We start from the raw sequence: 19,726 nt of genomic DNA, 5'->3' as shown, positions 1-19,726 counted from the left end.
ACACACATCCAACACACATCCAACACACACACATGCGTGTACATATATGTACACGCGCTTGAGGACCACCAACGTATGTGACAGTTACATTGTGTGTGTGTTGGATGTGTGTTTATTGTTTTCTTCTTTGCAAAGGTTCACATGAAGACACTTCTAAACACCACATATACGTGCAACATATTCAACAACACATTGGCTATGGTCATGTCAGTAGCAGAGCGAGCGCGCGAGCGGGCGCGGAGGCGAGGGGGCGTTGCGGGGAATAGGAAGAGGAGGAAAAGAAACGCGAGGTGGGGGGGTCAGCATTCACTGCGGCTAATCACCTTGCGCTTCGCCTCATCTCTTCCTCCCCCTCCCCTCCCCCCTGCGCGCTCTGTAAGGCTGCTCTCCTCAGGCATCCAAATCGAGTACTTGACCATCATACGCCAGTTCCATCGAGCATATCTCGCGAACAGACGCAGGCTTCTTCTTTTCCGCGGCCGATGATGGCAGTACTGCAACCTCGGGCTCCATTGTATACTGTAACTTTAGCTGGGCTAGCTCTAGGGCAAGTAGTTCATTGGTTCGATGATGCTCGAGACTGCAAAACATGCCGACAAAGTACGCACGCCGTGGTGCGAGTGCTGCAACAAGAGCGATAGCCTCATCAGCACCGTAGTGTGGCGCCGGGGGCGCCCCGTGACCGGCAAGCATGTCCAACACGAGAACATCAATCTTCACGAGGTCTTGCAGGAACGCCATCGACGTCGGCGGGATGTCGCTCACGTCGGAGATGTACACAACACAGCTTCCCTGGGACTGCTTCTGCCCTGGTTGCTGTCCTTGTTGGCTTTTGAAAGCGGTGCCGCGGCCAAACACCCACGCCATGGAGGTATAGCCCTTGCCGTGCTCCACCGGGAAAGAGTAGAAGGGCAGGTCAGCCTCGGTGTCACCGGCTTCAGCGCTGCCTGGAGGCGGTGGTGCAGAGTTCAGAGGCCCGAAGGGTACGTACATGCGCTGTGGTTCTTGATCATTCATGAAGAAGATATCCATCGAGGTCGACAGGGCGTCAGCAGGGGAGGAGGAGGGCGGGGCAGTGGTGTTGGCGGTTGCTGCGAGTGCGCTATGATACGCCATGCGCGTCGTTGGGGCAGCACCGATTTGGACGCTCTGTTTTACAACGTCCGGCGACACCATTTTTATTTGCTCCAGAGTGGGTCCTGTGAGAAACGTTGGGATATGCCGGAGGATGCGGGGAATGATGGCCGCAGTGCGTGCTTTGTCTTCCCCGGACGACGACAGCGATGCCGACCGCAGATAGTCCGTGGCTGCTTCCGCCTGCATAGCACACACTTCCTGGACGCACTGCATAGCGTCTGCGTGCCCGTGTGTGATGAGTAGGGCATCCACGTACCGCACTCCCATCGGCGCCAGCACGCGCATGTAGGCGTTTCGGAATGTTTTGCCACAATCGATTAGCACGTGATGCCATTCTACATTACTGGACTCGTCAGCTCCAAACGACAGAGAGATGAGCAGCGAGACGTTATTACGGTAATTCGGACCCCTTGGATTCGCGATGGCGTCGTGGCACGCGCAGTTGGCCGAGAGATGTCCGATAACCGGGATCGCACACGACACACCAGTGCCAACAAATGTAAGCCGCATCCGCGTCATTCTCTCTCTATGATCGAGGCGTGCATGTGTCGCCTTGAGTCGGTCGCAGTTGGAGAGAGAGGGGGCACGCTGTGCCAGATACTCGGTTCTCTCTTGCTCTGTCGCAGAATCTCTCATTGAAGGATGACGACGTCACCGTTTTTTTCTCGCTGATTCCAGAGGAGAAAAAAAGGCCGTTGGTGATATGAGACCGGGATCGGGCCGTGTGTCGGGGGCAGATGGTGGTGGTGGTGATGGTGGGGGGGGGTTACAAGGGAGAAGGATGTGTACAGTGGTTGGAGAGGCGAGGGTGAGAGTGGCGTGACGGCAAACGCAGAGAAAAGAGGGGTACCATCGAGTACACCGAGTCATGTGATCAACGAGAAGACACACACACACACACACACACACAGGTAGGTGTGCAGGGGGTGGGTGGGTGGGTGGGGGTACCAAGAAGGCGTTAGGGAATCAGTGACGGCCATCTCTTGGGAAGGAGGAGGGAGAAGAGGGGGGGGGGTGTTGTGCAACATGACGGAGCTCCATCCCTTCACCCACCTACGCAGAGACTCTTTTTATGTCTACGGTTTTCAAGGGAGCACTCGCCATATCCATGCAGAGACTAAAGGCCCTATACACGCGTGTGCACACACACACACACACACACGCACTGTGGCACAGGGAGAGAGGAAGGGAGGGAGGGGGAGGGGGCGTGTAAGGTTGTGCAGAGGTGCCCCCCTCCCTCACTGTGGTAGTACTACCTGCATGCCATCATAGCCGAGTTCCACGGACTGCACCTCGCCTGCCTGCAGACGTCCGGCGGCGACGTGACGCTGCAGTGATTTCTGAAGGCCTGCCGTCCACTTGTGATGCTCCAGCGCACAATGCATGCCCACGCCGAAGACGTGCCTGGGCTTCAAGGTCACCACCAGAGCCATCAGGTCATCTTCGCAGTAGTGGACGATGCTCTTACGCCCAGTCGGGGCGAGGCAGTCAACAAAGAGGATATCAATCTTCACGAGGTCTTGCAGGAACGCCATCGACGTCGGCGGGATGTCGCTCACGTCGGAGATGTACACAACACAGCTTCCCTGAGACTGCTTCTGCCCTGGTTGCTGTCCTTGTTGGCTTTTGAAAGCGGTGCCGCGGCCAAACACCCACGCCATGGAGGTATAGCCCTTGCCGTGCTCCACCGGGAAAGAGTAGAAGGGCAGGTCAGCCTCGGTGTCACCGGCCTCAGCGCCGCCTGCCGTCGCCGCGGTGGCGGTGATTGGAAGATGCATTCTCAAAGGCCGCTCTTCATCCATGCAGAAAAGGTCTAGCGCTGTGCTACGACGGATGCCAATGTTACGCCACCCACCTTCCTTGTGAGCCATGCCATTCGCCATGGCCTGTGCTTCTCGTCGGTGCAAGCACTCGACAAGCTGTGCGGCGTGCTCTTCTGGCCTTGTCATCGCCTTCCCACTTTTGATGCTGTTCCGAATAATGTAGTCCACTGATCTTTCTAGCGTTGCCAGCGTGCTGGGGGTAAGGTACGTCGGCACAAAGTGGTCGACAATCCAATCCCCAGTGGGCAGCATGTGCATGGGCTGCAGATCGCGAAGGTCGTCGAGCCCGGCTATCGCGTCGGCGTGCCCATGCGTCAGCAGCAGGGTGTCCACCGTGCGGACGTTGCACCAAATCATCACCCTGAAGTACGCGTCGCGGAAGGTCTTGCCACAATCAATAAGGATGTGCGCCACAGGCTTTGTACCAATGTAGTTTCCTGTGAGCCCCGCCGCGAAACGTGAATGTGAGGGACTGGGCGCTACGTTCGATAGAGGGCAGGCAGTGGAGCCATCCCCTTGCTTGCGGCTGTCGTGCTCGGTCTCCGCGATATCCGCCGCTGGCGTGGCCGTTTGAGCCCCTGGCAGGTCGGGGAGGTCACGACGGGGAAGTGTAATGAGTAGGCTGATATTGTTGCGACTGTTGGGCCCGCTTGGGTTGGCGGTGGCGTCCTCGCATGCGCAGCCGCGTCCAAAGTGCCCAATAACCGGCACACCGGTAGAGACGCCCGATCCGACCACGGTCAGACTCATGTACCCTGGTGGCGGTGCCTGCACCGGTTGACCGGCGATGTGAAAATGATGAAGACGTAAGGCCGAGTTCATTGGTGATGCAGTCACACGACGTGCCTGGGGTGTCCGGGCGGGAGAGGGGGGAGGGGGATAGAGAAAAAATGAGCTGTGGAAAGGGGGGAGGGGGGGATGGTAAAGACAAGGTTAACCCCTCCCCCTCATAGAGAGGAAGGGAAAAAGGGGGTGAGGATAGAGAAAATATCCGCGTGGCAACGCGACGCAGCAGCTGCCGTACAGAGAGATGCGTTTTGGTGAAAAGGGAAGGAGTAAGTGGGGGCGGGGAGGAGGGAGGGAAGTAAACCTGATCACCACCTTGAGTGTGTTCACCTACGTAAAAGTAAAACAACCTGTCTGCAATGTGCGCGAGACTCCCTCTTCTCCCTCACCGTATTAGCCCTTTAAATTCCTGTTTCACTGCACGCACAGATGGGAAATGTGTGTGCTTGGGTGGCGTCAGCAGCGACGCCCTCCCCCCCTCCCCTCCCCTCCCCTCCCCCTCTCGCGGTTTCATTCTCTCGTTGCGGGGCTACTTGTCAGTCGCGGCGGCAGAGCCGCGAACTCATCCATCCATTTAAAGAATTGACGGGGAAAAATGTTTCGAAAAAAAATGAGGAGTACGTGATCACACACACACACCTGGTACCCCCCCCAACCCTTTCCAACGCGTGCCTCCTCCTTCTGCACACCTGCTGTCACCCGCGCAGGACCCCCCCCCCCTTGGGCGAAAAACGAAGAACACCCAGCAAGGGAAGAAGTGAGGGGTGGGGGGACGGGGCGGGGAAGAGCACGATGGAGGGGACAAAGGCCACGGCAGACACACACGCCTCCTCCTCCCCCCCTTCACCAAAAAAAATGGACTTCCGCGGTGCCCCTAGTCCACTGCCGACCACGCGGCTACACACACACCCCGTTCGTACCACACATGAGTACCAGCGTTAGGGTCATCGCTGGCGCTACTGCTGTGCGGAACGGTGGGCAGCTCCAGCACTTCCAGCAGTATCTCACGGTTCTCCGTCGTGTAGAAGGGAAGGAGGATGCTCCGCTGCTGGTTCGTCTGCCGTGCGAGGCGCCCCGCCAGCGACGTTTTTGTGGCGACGCTGTCAGTGCTTTGTACCCATTTCCAACGCAGCGCGATGGCGGAGGATAATGCGGGAGCGGCGCCCTCGGCCGTGACGTCACTGAGTGCGCACTTGCCAGCAACATCTACCTGTGCCGAGTACAATGTGAGCCCAATAAAAACCATCTCGTTCCCCCCCCGCGGCTGAAGCCCGGCTGCCGAGTTGGCGACAGTAGCAGGGGTACCCGTGGTCGACAAGACAGAGGATGCCGTTCGGGATAGCTCTCCCGCGCTGGCGTCGGCCGCTGCGGCCACCTCAACTTGCGGCACCAGCTGCTCTAGGGGCAGCTGCTCCGCCCGCGCGCAGTGCTGCTTGAAGGCGGTCAAAAACGCACCAGGGGAGAACAGGGCGCCGATGCGCACGGGCGTCCTCGCCAACTGTTTGCGCTGCGCGGCTGTTGCGAGTTCCAGAAGATGCTCGACTCGCTGTTGCACGTCGGCAACCCAGAGACCAACAAACAGGGAATGGGCGGCTGAGCCGTGAATTCCACGCAAGTGTGCGGCCCACTCGGCTGGTACGTGGTCCTTCATGAGCTCCTCCACAAGACTGCGGTGCACTGAGCTCGGCGTACGTTCTTCCATCACGACCTGACGTAGCTCGCACACATCTGTCACAAGGCGCTGCAGAAGATTGACCGCGGCCACCACCTCACGCTGCATCGCGAGCACCAGCGGCGTGGCCCCGGCAACAGGTTCACTAGACTCACTGAGGTTGGCTTTGCCTCCGAGCGCAACACTCGCGTCTGCGGCGCTGGCACACTCCGTCTCCTGCTCGTGCTGTGCAACAGCCTGTAGAACGAAAGGATGCTTCTTCATTTTTTCCAACGCACTGGACAGAAGTGGGTGCCAGCTGGTGCAGTACGACTGTACTTTGGCCGCCCATCGTGTAGCCCGCAACGCGCCGCTCTTGGGCGACGGAGTAGCCATGCCAACCGCCAAAGAGGGTCCGTTGTTGTCCATGTCGGCGAGCGTGAGCTCATCATCCAGGGTGCTCTGGACCAGGGACAAACGCTCTACCACTTCCATGGCGCTACGCGCGCGTGTTATACGATCTGCAGTGATCGGCAGCGCCAGCCACGCCGGGTCGCTGCTGCCTCCGGGGAGTGCGTTAATCCACTGAAGCAACTCCGTGCGTGAGCGGCCAAGAATAGGGGGTGGCGGTGCACTGGCCGCTGCGGTCGCCTTGGAGCCGCCAAACCGGGCGCCGTCTTGCAGCATCTCTGAACAGAGATACTTTTGACACAAAATGTTGAGTGTGTGCTGATCAAAAATGTTGCTCACCTTGCCGCCGTAGACGGTGGTTGCGACGATGGTCCGCAGGGCGTCCCACGCGACGACCAAGCTACCGGCGCCGCTGCTGGACTCTGTCGCGTCTGCATCCGCGACAGAGCTCCACGCCTGCACAGCCCGCACAACACGCTGGTATTCCACCTCTGTGTATTCGTATCTTTCACACCAGCCGAGAGGCTGGTAGAGGATGCGCTCCGTGATGACAGAGTGCAGCCATGCTGCGACGAGGCAGAGACGCTGAAGTGGGGTGTTGTTGTTTGCGTCAGCGCCACCGGTGTTCACAACAACCGAGGATGCCTCGGTGCCGTCGGAGGCCTCCCCTACAACGGCAGGGTACTCGCCGTAGGTTTGCAAGAGAGACGACTGCATGCCAGGCGGGGCCTCGTAGACCATGACTACTGAGGTCTCGATAAGGTTGGTGGGCAGCACCTTGGTTGATCCTGTCGCGCTCCTGTCTCGCTCGGCCGTGAGAAAAAGATGGAACCCCTTGTGCAGCTGGCCCTCGCTCTGCTGGAAGTGCAGCTGCTTCTCAAGCTTGTCCATGTATTCACGCGCGAGGTGGACGTTCTTCAGCAGAAGCCAGGACCCTGTCTTTGTGGCCTCCGCCAGGAAGGCGTTTGCCTTCTCAATGCTCTCCGTGCTCCCCATTGCCACCACGTAGAGGTTCGTGCCCATGCGCTGGGCCAGCTCCTCCACGCGCAGGGCAGGGTCGAACATCGTGTCGGCCACCATTAGCAGCGGCGTGGCCGCGGACAGCTCAGCCATGATGTCCTCCGTGAGATCGTTCGTCTGCGCCGCAAAGAAATCTTCCGCGGAGAGGGTGGCACCACTATCATTGCCCCCAGCGGTGCCTGGTGCCGCAGCTATGCCCATTTCTGTTGGCGAGAAGTACGACGCCAGGAGCTGGCGCACCGCCTCGATAAAGGCGTCGCGGCGCGTATTGAGCAGCACAAGGGTCAGCAAGAAGAGCCGCCGCACGCGACTGGCGCCGCGAGGGAAGCACTCCGCGGGCAGGGTGGACTCGCTGGTGGTTAGCGGTGTCCGAGAGGTGAGCACGGCCTCCCACGCAGGTGCCTGGGTCGTAAGTGTATCGCGAACCTCCTTGAAGGCGGGTTTCGTGAGCAGGAGGGCGAGCGCTTGACGGCTTTGCGACCCCAATGTTGGACAGGCGCGCCGCACTACAGTCGGAAGGTGCGTCGAAGACATCCCCGCGGTTGGAGAGCTCCTGACTTCGGCATCGTCGAGGGAGTCGATCGTCGTGGTGCGGGGGGTCGCTGTCAATGGCGAGCCGGCGGCGCTACCCACGGCACGCAGGCTTGACAAGATCCATTCCCATTCCTCCGGCGTCACGGTGGAACCCCCGCTGCTGGTGTTTCGAGGCGCTGTCATTGACACCGTCGCTGGCGAGACAGACGCGGCCTCAGGCCCTGCCGTACTCATCACACTCCGTAGCTGCGCCAGGCGCAACGCCCACACGAGGTGGTCCTGGTAAAACATGCCCCGCACAACGCGCCTGTGTAGCAGCAGAAAAATGCGGTGCGTGGCCAGGCGCAAGCGCCGCTCCCCGTCTGCCGCTGGCGTGCTTGTCGTTGGTAGCGCACGCAGTGCATCTTCCAAAACGCGAAGGATGAAGCGAACGTCGTAGTGGTAGTACGGGCTGAGCTCCTCGAAGCGCTGCAGCGCAAAGTGAGCCTGTGCGACCACCGTCGCGACGGGACGGTACATGTCTTCCACACTGCGAATCTCGCACAGGGAGTCCTCACTCTCAGCGATGGCGCCTGAGATGCGAGTAGCCTCTGCCTTCAACTCCGAAAGACTCTCGATGAGGGCGTCGTTGTCCAACAAGCTTCCCTTGGCTTCGGCGATGCAGGTAAGCAGCTTCTCCTCCAGCACACGCAGCCGAAGCTGATACTCGCCCTGTGCCTTGAGCAGTGCGGTGCGCTTTTTATCCACGTCGGGACGCTCATGCACAAGTGTGTAGTGCAGGCATTGCGACTGTAGTGAGGACATCGTGACAGTGAAGTTGACGACACACACCTGCCCAGCCAAGTCTGGTGGCGGCTGAAAGTCGGGGTTGCGTGTGTGCAGCAGAAGACGAAAGGACGGCGCCATGTCGACCTCGTGCGAGCCGATGCGGGTGGTGAAGCGCGTACCGTGGCAGCGCACCTCGCCATTCAGAAGCGGCGCTACCGCGGGGTCGAGATGCTCGGCGTCCTCCATAAGGATCGGGTAGCCGTACCGTACTGCCATCTCGAGTTGCTTCACATAACCAGGCCGGCTAAACGAGGCTTTCGTGATCTTCTTGGCTGCGTAGTAGCGCAACACAAATTGCGACGCTACACCGGGTGGGTCAATCAGCAGCACACATCGCTTGCAGCGATACATGATGGTGGCGTTGTCAATGGCCAGGCGATCCTTAGGAAGCCCCGCTTCCTCCCATTCCAACTGCTGTGTGGCTGGGGATAAGTATTCCGTTACGCTGAGGCCCTTGCGAACGGGAATGGCTGCGCGCTGCAGAGAGGCGACCCAGCGTGGCATCAAGACGCGTTCGCGCGTGTGCTCGTCGTAGAAGCCGCCGTAGGCGAGGAAGACAGCGGACACGAGACAGTCGCCCAGCGTGGTGTGCGCCTCGGAGTTGGTGCTCTGCACCTCCTCCTCCCACCGAGCGCGCTCGTCCAGCAACTGAGACAGGATCGTCTGAGCGCGGTTGCACTTGGCTGCGACGGTGGCAATGATTTGCTTCAGCTCCGAGATTTGGGCCGTGGCGTTCTGATACTCGCTCATGAGCTCCTGCAACAAGCTTTCTTTTTGGCGCACCACCTCCTGCGTCACCTCCAACCCTTTCAGTTTCTCGTCGCGCGCCTTGATCAGCTCTTCGATCTTTGACCGCACTGGCGCCACACGCTGGTAGATGGCAGAGTACTTGACCTGGAAAAATACCCATTGCATGAGCGGCCCGGCCGCCTTCGAGGCGCGGTACGCCGCCTCAACAGTGAAATGGCTGTCCCGCATCATACCCCGCACGCGCTCGCGAGCCGCCTCGCGGATATCGTCAGGGCGAAAGTTGCGAACGCTGGCCAAGAAATCATCACGGCGGATGCAAGCCTTCAACGATTCCCAGTCATCACAGTTCTTCTCACCCATGAGTGTCCCGACAGCCTCGAGGGTCCGCTTCACCATCGGTGGCGGCATCGTGTAGGCGCGGATCTCGCGCAGGTACTCTGGTTTCACAGTGCTGAGTGCGGCATCCGCCTCTCGCAGCGCCGGCTCCGCTTCCGCGAGCTCGATGGACAGGCGATGCGCATCGTCAGAGATATGTGCGTGTTCGTCCTGGAGCTGTTGCTCCAAGTCCTGTGCTACCGCCTTTTCACGCTTCGCGAGGTCGGTCTCGCTCACAATTCGCTCCAGCATTGCCTGCGCGCGCCTGCTGCTCTCCTCGATCTCAGCCTCCCTGTCCCGCAGGGTCGCCTGCTGTGCCGCCACCTCTTTCGCTGTCGCCTGCAGCTTTTCCAAGCCGCTGTGCAGGTGCACGAGCGCATCACTGGAGAGTTTCTGTCTTTCCTGAATAACGTCCACGAAATGCGAAACACAGTCAGTGAAGTGGCGCGGTGTGATATAGGTGCCCTGGTCCGCGTGTCGCACGCGCAGAGCTTGATTGATGTGCTGCGTGGAGACATGAATGGCACACAGGCCTTCAACGACCGCTTCCTGTGCCTCCACTTCAGAGGCAAACACACCGTGTGAGGCTGACAGGAGCGCGAGGCTGCGAATCCGCTCTTGGCACACCTGCTGCAGCGTCGCCGCGTCCCAGTCGCCAAACCAGTCAATCGTGCACCGATTCACCAGCGCCGGGCTCGCCACCGTGCGTGATGTCATGGCACCCGAGGAAGGGTTGATGGTGAGCACAACGTGCAGGTACTCGCGTACGTTGGTCAGAAACCAGTGGTACAGCTCCGCTTCGTTGTGCACATCCACCAATGTGTCGGCTGCCGTGCTGGCCGAGACGCCCACACCGGTTACCACAGGGGCACCCCGACAATCGTCGGCACCGACGGTGTTGCTGTTGCCGACCAGGCCCTTGTGGCTGACGGCGTGCTCATCCGTCTTTCTTCTCGAAACCGTTCTGGCACCACCACCACCACCACCACCACCGCCATCGGCACCACGCGACGTGGCGTAGTAACTCTGGTTCGCCAGCACTGCGTCCCGCACCTCCTGCATTAGCTTTGGCCATTCATCCCCATCAAAGAGACCAGGCACCTCACCAGAGGCCAGCAAGGCGTTCATGTACTCAAGGAAACTCGGCTGCAATATGTTTGACTCATCAAACAGGAAGCAGATGCGCTCCCGCTTACACCCGGCGCGGCGCAGCACCCCGCGGAGGTCGTGCTCGAAGTCATCCAAGTCATATCCGCGGTGCACCATTAGCGAAAAGGTCGAGAAGCCGCGCATCCATGCAACCAGCTTTGTCAAGGCCGTCTTCCCGACACCAGAGGCCCCGGCAATGAGCAAGTGACCCAGGGGTTGGCGCAGTACGCGGTCGATGCGCACTACGTGGTCGATCATCGCGTCATAGATAACCAAGTCGCCAAGTGACTCCTCCTCATTGAAGGCTATCAGCTTCTTCTGCACGTACGCGCGCAGCTCCTCGCGCGGGCTGTCTGTATAGCTGCGCGAGAGCAGCGTGGAGTACAGCAGCGGCAGATCGAATGTGTGGTCGTCCATGTCGGTGAAGAACTCGCGAAATATCTTCACAATTGTGGTCTCAGTCCATGTCCGCTCTTCGGCCGTGACAAGGCGGTCAGCAAACACGCGCAACCCTTCGTGCACGGCAAGGCGCACAAGCTGGCTGACACTAAGCTGTTGCCGCATGGTGTTGTCCCATGTAAGGATGCCCTCGTACAGCGCGCGAGACCAGCGCGACAGCTCACGGGGCGAGTAGATGTAGTGTGGCTGTTGTATCGGTGTGAACTTGGTCTGAGAGACACGGTATAATTCCACCATGGCCTGCGCCAGCCGAGCGGCGACGTGGCCGCTGAGTTGTTCCTTCCACATCAGAATGGTGCGGCAGTAGGTTGTGTAGATGGTGTGCAGTGACTCTGGAGAAGGAAAGTCAACGAACAGCACCGGTGCCCAACGCAGAAAGCGGGCGCTGAGAGGTACGCGGCCAGGGTCGGTGGGCGGGTTGCAAGCGCCAATGACTTGCACGTTCTCGACGGCGATCCAAGTGTTGTCGCGCGCGCGGTAGAAACCCTTGTGCTCAATGAACTGGCGCAGCAGCTGAACGACAACCTGTGTGCCGTAGCGATCTCGCACCGGCAGGTTGACTTCGTCACAAAAAAGGAGGAGCTGCTTGCCGGACGTCGGCGCCATGACGAGGCCGCGCGCGGTGTCCTGCACATTACAGTGCTGCTCCAGCGCCTTCATGATCGTCGTTACGGTTGTGCCGCTCGAGAAGTTCAAGAACACCACTTCGTACTCAGGCAGGTTTCTCAGAACCGCCGTGATGGACATGGTCTTGCCCGAGCCCGGAGGGCCACAGAGAATGGCGGAGCGACCGGCCCCGAGCCACGCGCTCAACACGTCCTCGTGCCGGCACGTGTCAACGGTGGCGATGACGGTGTCGTTCGCACCAACCTGCTCTGCCAGGAGCGAGGTTTCTTTGACGCGGTTTCGGATCAGCTGCCACTCACCCGTGCGATAGCACACCTCCACTTCTACCATGGACTGAACACCGCCGCCGACAGTGGGCCGAAGCCCTAGTTCCTGCGCCAGCTTCATGCGGCTTTCCATGCCCATGGCCGAGGCCAGACCCCAGAAGATTGCGTAGGAGAGAACCTGCGCGGCAATCTTCTTCACCACAGCGCTGTCAAAGACACTGCCGCGGTTCTGCTGCTCAGCTTCGAAGGTTCGCCAGATGCCCTGCAGCAGAAGGGAGACGATGCTCTGGATGCTTTGCAGGTTGCCTGGGATCATAACGCAGAGGCCACGGAAGGCCGTCGACTTCATCAGCTGTAGCCCACGCGCCACGATGCCGTCTTTCTCGAAGGCCTCCGCCCAGGAGTCGACCATGATTTCCTGGATACGCTCTGCATCAGGATGACTGCGGCGGAGCGTGGTCAGGGTTCCGTAGGTCGTCATGCCGTGGACGGTGTTGTCCGTGTTTAGCTCGGCAGCGTTGTCGGATTGCGGCGGACTGTGCGTCAACGCCTCCTGGACGCTGGCTGTGGTGTTTGAGAAGATCAGCTCGTGGTACACCTTGCCGTATTCGCCTGTCACAACGCAGTCCGCTAAGAGAGCGTCCCGTGCACCGGTGAGGCCGATCATGTCATTGGGGCGCCTGCAGTGCACGTGGCAACCGCGCGCGTCGACGACCGGCTGTTCCTGCAGCTGGTGGTATGTGTGCTCCAGCATCGCTGAGAGTGGCACTATGCCTTCACTAAACCACAGCATTCCACAGCGCGAAACGGTGGCTGGTGTCGCGTACAGTAGGTCCTGCACTTCGAAGATGATACGCACAGAGCGTGGCAGCGGAAGCCGCTCGCCGTTTGGCAGTGTCAGCAGCCGGTTGTCATCTAGCACCGAGTTCAGGTTTTCTACCCACTCTGGGTCCACGTCGCCATCGAGGATGATCCAGTGCTCCTTCCGAGCCCCAAAGTCTTCGACCTTCCGAGAATTGGCAGCACTGTCGCGGGCGGCGTTCCCCTTTGGGAAGGAGTGAGTCGACTTGTCGACGGTGATCATTCGTTGGCCTGCGTCATCGTGTGCCTCTCCTCCCTTCGTCGTGGAGTCCATTGCTGACGAGGCTGCTGCGACGCTTTGGTCAACGTCGTCGTTCCCTGGCAGCGCCAAGTCATCTGGGATCTGCTGCTGCTCCTCTGCATCGATGATCTTGCGCATGATACTGGTCAAAACGCCATCGCGCCACTCGCGCGTCGTCACGTCGAAAGTGCCGAACAGCTCGCTCTTGCTTAGGACCTTTGGGGAGATGACGTACGCGTGCATCCGCAGCCCCTGCTCGAGGCGAGCCATAGCAGCCATCAGCACCTTCCATGCAGTTGTTTTGCCGGTGCCACTTGGGCCGACAAGCATGACACCGTGTCGCGTCGCATTCGTGCGATAGAGCTGCAGAACTTTTTCTACCCACCCCGTAGCCGGGGAAAGGCCAGTCTCTGCGCATACGCACGCCACAGCCTCGCGCAGCTGTTCCATCGGCAGCGTGGGGAGTGGTTGGCCAGGGAAAAAGTCGTGCAGCAGCGGATAGAACAATGCGGCGTCCTGCGCGACCAGCTTGGGTGCCACGATCGCAATGATGCTCTCCAGAAGCAGCGTTCGCTCCGTCTCCTGCACCGTGTCAGCAGACACGCTGCTGGCACTATCACCACCACCACCACCACTATCATCACCGCTGCCGCTCCCGCCCGCCTCCGCGACCACCCGCCGCCTGCGGTCGCCCGCTGCGACGAGAACAGACTTCAGTGCGCGCAGGCCAAAGTCGTAGTGCGCTTGCCGCGTGAACTGCTCTTCGCACAAATGGAATAGCGGGACAACCTTGTGCGAGAGCGCTTCGGCTGTGGTGAAGCCCTGCGCAAATAACATCACCTCCGCAATGGTCTCGCGATCAGGGACGGTCATTGTCACGGTGCGGAAGAGTTGTTTCAGATTGCCGGGCAGTTTCGAGCGACCGGCGTAGCCGGGGTTCATGGTAACGAAGATGGCCACGTTTGGGTGCAGCAGCACGGCGCGGTCGAGCAGCTGCACCTGCCGCTGACGAGCACGCAGGGAATGCTGAATGACTTGAATCTGCAGCGACAGCGCGGAAAGGATGCGCTCCTCAAGGCGGTTGAACTCGTCGAAGCAGCCCCACGCACCAACCTGACACAAACCTAGAAAAATGCGACTAACCGCTTGGTAGTCGAAGGTGTCGTCGCAGTTGAAGACAAGGACGTGGCGACCGAGCTGCATGCCGAGGGCCTTCACCGTCTCCGTCTTGCCCGTACCGGCCGGGCCAACCGGCGAGCCACCGAGGCGGGTGTGCAGCGCTTGCATGAGGGTCAGGTAGCACTTGTCGGTGAGTGGGGTCTGCACGAGGCGCTCATACCCACCAATGTACTCGAAGCCGTGGAATACGGAAGCATCTGCCATGCGGCACTCCACCGTCTCAGCAGACCGGTGTCCAGCGGGTGCCGGCTCCATCAAGCTTGTATTGCTGGCGAGATCGATGTTGGTCAACCCACGTACGTTTCTGTCGTTCTGGTGCCGTTGCGGGGATGTGGGGACCACGTACAGGCGCAGAAGGCTGAGCCAGTCGAAGTCGTTCCGTGACGCCACCTTGTGTGCAGCAAGGGTGCGAGAGATATCTCGTTGATAAACCGCTATCGTAATGAGTTGCTCGCACTTGCGGCGTGAACTCGATGCGACAGCGTTTGCCAGCACGCTGCGAGCCAAGCAAACAAGCAGGTTATCCATGTCATTGGATGCCACCGACGGCTTCGTTGGCGAGGCCGGGGACGTGCGACAGGCTTCTGGAACATCTACACCACCACCACCACCACCGCCACCGCTGTGCGGACCAATCAGCAGGTTCTCTTGCTGCCGCGTCCACAGGAGTTGTAGAGCCAAACACACTACCTGCGCCGGCCTCTGCTGCAACCAATCCATCGACCACAGCAAGGCGTACGGCGACGTACCTTCAGTGTTGACGAGCTCGTTGTACGCACGCAGCGTGGTTTCGCGAAGGGTGTGGACCATCCCCTGTTCTGCCTCCCCGAGCCACTCATGGATCGGACGCTGCTGGTAAACGATGGGGCCGGGCCGAAACGCCAACTCCTCCCCTTCGGCACTCGCGAAGCGACTCAGTCGTGTCGTCGTCTTCTTCACGTGGCCATCGAGCTGCAGTGATGCCAAGGCGGTGAACATCTTCTTGAGATGCTTGTTGAGGAAAAGTGGGTTCTTGGTGTTGCCCATAATCTCGAGCAGGTCGTCGTCGCCAATGAAGAAGAACCGGGGAAAGCGGCTGCGTTGGGTGTCCAGGTAGCCAGTCAGCGCTCGCTGCACCGCTACCAGTTGCGAGAGAAGACGATCCAGTGTGGTCTGCAGCTTCTCATCTTCGAGGAGAAAGGAGATGCGCAGCTCTGGTAGGCTCCCAGAGGAGCGGTGGCGAGGGAGGATGCGAAGCAGTTCGCGGCTCGTGCGGTCGAACTTGACAGTGTCGTGCGGCAGCTGCGCGCGGACTTCAGCGTTTTCGGCGAAGATGCCGTCGAGGTACACCCAGCGCTTCTGCACCTCGAGGAGGACCTCCAGCACCTGCCGCAGTCGGTCCAGCCTGGCCTCTGCGTCGGTCGTCACGGATATCAGATGCGGGGAGACGAAGTACGGGCTCGCACGCATGCCGCCAAAGGTGCTCAGGTCCTCGGCCAGTCGCTCAAACACCTCGTCCCAGCCGCGGATGAGCGCCACCTGCTTATAGGCGACTACACTGAACTCGAACATGTCCCAGTAACTTTTGATTTTGTTCAGCTGCACCTCGATGCGGCGCTCGCCCTGAGCCGCATCAATCACCTCATGGTAAGCGACCGCATTGGCGCTCGGGTCACTTTCCCAAATGTTGGCAACCGTTAAGCTCGTGAGCACCCATGGTGCGTGCAGCTTGTGCTGGAGCGCCGTCCAGTGCCGTATGGAGGGCTCCAGCGGTGACATGGCGTCGGAGCGGAGGTCCTGCATGAGGCGGTGATAACTCAAGACGCACCGCAGCTTCTCCTTGAGGTTTTGATAAAGGCGGTAGCTATGTACAACCGGTGGATAGTTGTCGGTCTCCTCATCGATACGCAGGAGGCACTCGTGCAGGCGGCGAGGTACCATCTCGAAGAACGGCGCCGCACCGAGTTCGTCGAGCTCCGCGTTCGCAGAGACGAGGTCAGCCCACACATCTTTTACACGCGCCACCTCCTTCAACAACTTCTGCAAGGAGGGAAACGTTTGTGGCGACCCACCAAGCGCTTCCTGAATCGCTTTAACTTGCGTCGCCTCCTCGTCGAGTGCGACAGCTTCATCGTAGATTTTGGCTACCGACTGCTTCGCCATTGCAGGGGCATTATTGGGGATGGCCATCGAGCCCACGCCGCGGAAGCTTGCTTCCAGCTCCGCAACCCTGACCGCGAGGGCGTCGGTGGCCTTCTTTGCCTCTTCGAGCAAGAAGGGCTTGCGCAGCTGCACCGCCTTCAGATTGCGATCCACAAGATCGGCCAACGTCCTGCACTCCTCACGCACTGCTTCGGCGTACATCCAGTGTTCTGGAAACACATGACCCAAGCTCCGAAGAATCGCCTCGCCCTCTTCCATGAGAGTGATGTCACCACAGATCCGTTGCAGGTCCTCTTCGAGTCGTGGTGCTTCTGATAGAAACACCGCCGCGTCTTTCGCGTTGCTGATCACTTCGAGAGAGTCGATTTTCGTCCGCTCCTGCGCGATGTCCCTGAAGGCTCCCGCCAGTTCTCCCTCCAGCAAGTCCTTGAACTTCGCGTGTGTATACTGACTGACCTGATCTAGTTTGCGGCCCAGCTCGATCTGCGCGTCCTGCGCAAATATCACAATGCCACCGAGAAGCGTGTTCGGCTGAGTGTAGTCCATGATGCGAGACGTTACCGTCTGTATGAGGCGCAGTGCGTTGATCCAGCGGTGCAGGTCGCGCCCGAAGCGCTGCTGCATGAGCGCGACGTCTATATTCAGAAATTGTTGCCCGCGACGCCACTCATTCTCTATGTCGATGGCGTCTTGGACACACTGCTCAATCGCCCTCAGTGGCTCCGCCAGTGCCGCTGATGGCAGCCTAAGCAGCAGGTACTGATACCCATCGTTGGCTGCACTGCTGCTCGCTGCGTGGGCGCTGTTGCTGCCAGCTCCACCGATACCAGCATTTATGCCAGAGCTCTCAGCAACGCCACCGCTGATCGCCATGCTCATCACGTCAGCACCGATTGCGGTCGAGAGGCCAACCATGTCAACCTGCGTCTCTTCTTCTTTATAAAGCCGCGGCAGCCCGTTGATCCAGCTAAAAAAACGGTTGAGTTCTCCAATCCAGTGCTGACGCCACGCACTGGAGCAGGATTCGAGGCGCACCTCCTTATACACCACACGCATCCTCACCCGCAAGGGTCTCAGTTGAAACACGTCGGTCTCCGCCCCCTTCTCGAGAAATCGGACATCGCCGCGCATGGAAAGAAAGTCTTCGGTCCACGAGTGCATGAGGTGCTTCATTTGAGTGAGCAATGCCTGCTCGAGAAGGGGTTCAACCTGCCGTGTCCACATATGCGCGTGCACACAGCGCAGCGCAAGAGCGTCGACAATGTGGCGAAGCGTCTTGACTCGCTGCAGGATCGCCTCTGGGTGGAAGGCGCGGACACCGAAGGCACGAATTTTTCGGTACACCAGTTCTGTCTTGGATCGCACCTGCTGCACAATCGTAGTGAAGGCTCGCATCGTGTCGGAGAGCTGATGGACGTAGCTCAGCAACCCCTCATCATTCCAATGCAGGTGGAGACCCTTCCGGAAGAGTCGGTTCACTTCATGGTACTCGTCTGTCGCCAGCAGCACAATACTGGTGTCCTCGCCGTTGACGGTCACGTAGTAGACATGAATGAGTTCCATTAAAGTATGCGCCAGGCGTGATCTGAGTTCGTTGGCGCAGAGCGCGTCGCGTAGGAAGGCGAGGCCAGGTGCGAGGGGGCCACGCTGTCTTCGTGGGGACGGCGCATTTTCTGCAGGGCTCACGCTCCCGCGGCTTGCCGTCAGCGCCACAGAATTGGAGCTAAGCAGGCTGGAGGTAAGGTGTGAGGATTCGAGATAGCGCAGATCCTCCGCTATGGTAGGTAAGCTCTGCGGGAAGGCGACCTCCACCATCCAGCTCGACGCCGTGGTCATCGCTTCACTGTCACCACCACCACCACCACCACCCAACAACTGCGGACGTGTCACGGCGGCGTCTGCGTCATTTGCAAACGCGCCGCCTGCCGTACCACACGACAGGCGGAGAGGCCCGCAGTGGACGGCCCGAAGCACTGGGCCCGAGAGCAACAGGGTCTGTTGATCTACACCGCTGGCATTGATTAGCTTATCCACTTCGTCATACCAACTTGTTGTGTGACTCACGATGCACTGTTGAATTATGTCGCAGGAGCTGCGGATGTCGCGTATGCGTGCGGTGGTCTTGAAGAGTCGCGGGTCTCCACCAATCAGCATGCGGCCCCGCGCAACAGCGAGGGCACCTGGATCGCAGGTGTTCACCAGGTCTTGCGCCACATGGAGGTGCTCATCTCGTTCCCATTCGTCTGCCTCCTCCGCGTAGTGCAAACGCAAACACGCCAGCGCCACCGCACAGCCGTGTACCTCGGAGTCGAGCTGCAGACCATCGCGGAGGAGGAGATTCAGCGGGACGCCGATAAACTCTGCAAGACGGTCATTGAGGCGCCAGTAGTGCTCGACGTTGCGTAGGCACAAGAGCTGATGCCACCCATGCTCGCTGACGTAGTCGAAGCGCACCATTGACTCTGTGAGCGCCTCTGCCAGTCGCTGTTCCCACATAATTTGTGCCACCAACGTGGACACCGAGAAGCGGGCCATGTTGTAACTGACTTCTTGCTTCATGAGCGGCACATTAACGTAGCAGTTTTGGATGTGGGTGACGTAGGCGTTGAGCTTTTCGGCTACAGCATCCCGGTAGCTCAGCACAACTCGCTGAACTCGCTCAAGAGGGAGCATCTTGAAGCATTTGAAGGTGCGGAAGAGGCGAAGGCCGTGGGTGTCGGCGGAGTTCGCGCTCACCTGTGGTCCCCCCATGGCCTCACCGGCACCCACCATCCCTGCAGCGGTGGCCCCCGCGCCGCCTATGCCTCTGCGGACGTCGTCGTTCGCGTGGTGCTGGTGGCTACCCAGCAGCTGACTTGCGACCAAGGCGATCTGTTCGTCGCACTGACTACGCTTGACATGGTACTCTTGGATGGCCGCATGGAGGCGCTGGGCAGCGACACGGCTCGTTCGCCAAAGGTAGCCGTGGGAATGCACCATGTATTCGTGATGCGGACTACTCGAGGGCGCAACGGTACTAGCAACGTCACCCTTGATCGACTTTGTCAGGTTTGCTGAGTGATCCACCCATCCGCAGACGGTGTGCACGCACTTGTTATAGGCTTCCTGCATCGCCAGCGCGTACTCCTCGCCCGGCTGCTGCTGTGGCTGCGTTGCACCTGTCAAGGACATGGCGTCACGCTTGGCCTTTCCAAACTGCAGACTGATCTTCGTAGAAAAGACAACTCCAAGCTGCCGCATGAGGAGGAGGTGCTCTTCGATAAGGTCCCGTACCGTGATGCAGCGCGCAAGCAGCGCTTCTACACGCGGGTGCTCCGCACGTCCCCTGGGGTCACACACCACACGAATCTGGTGGCGTAGCTGAGTGCTGTGCTCCACGTACTGGGCTTGCAGGGTGCGCAGCAGCTGTATGGCGACGCGTAGTGTCTGCAGCGGCGCGAGCGGGTTATCGTAGGCTGATGCAGCCACACCCGCGCTTCGCTGAAGA

General features: G+C 59.8%; 2 protein-coding genes across 2 annotated transcripts; both read right to left on the bottom strand.

The window, feature by feature from the left end:
• Positions 1-390: 390 nt before the first annotated feature.
• Positions 391-3,782, bottom strand: JKF63_04433 (uncharacterized protein; the record flags this gene model as incomplete). Its single annotated transcript, XM_067900418.1, has 2 exons — positions 391-923; positions 2,864-3,782. The coding sequence occupies 2 exons, from the start codon at positions 3,780-3,782 to the stop codon at positions 391-393; spliced, it is 1,452 nt and encodes a 483-aa protein (XP_067757247.1).
• An 838-nt stretch (positions 3,783-4,620) lies between these two features.
• JKF63_04432 (uncharacterized protein) lies at positions 4,621-19,479 on the bottom strand (the record flags this gene model as incomplete). Its single annotated transcript, XM_067900417.1, has 1 exon — positions 4,621-19,479. The coding sequence occupies one exon, from the start codon at positions 19,477-19,479 to the stop codon at positions 4,621-4,623; it is 14,859 nt and encodes a 4,952-aa protein (XP_067757246.1).
• Between the last annotated feature and the right edge of the window lie 247 nt (positions 19,480-19,726).

Source organism: Porcisia hertigi, chromosome 22 (genome assembly GCF_017918235.1).
Source record: "Porcisia hertigi strain C119 chromosome 22, whole genome shotgun sequence".
Lineage (NCBI taxonomy): Eukaryota > Euglenozoa > Kinetoplastea > Trypanosomatida > Trypanosomatidae > Porcisia > Porcisia hertigi.
The sequence above is the reverse complement of the archived record's forward strand: the minus strand, read 5'-3'. Positions and strand labels throughout refer to the sequence as shown.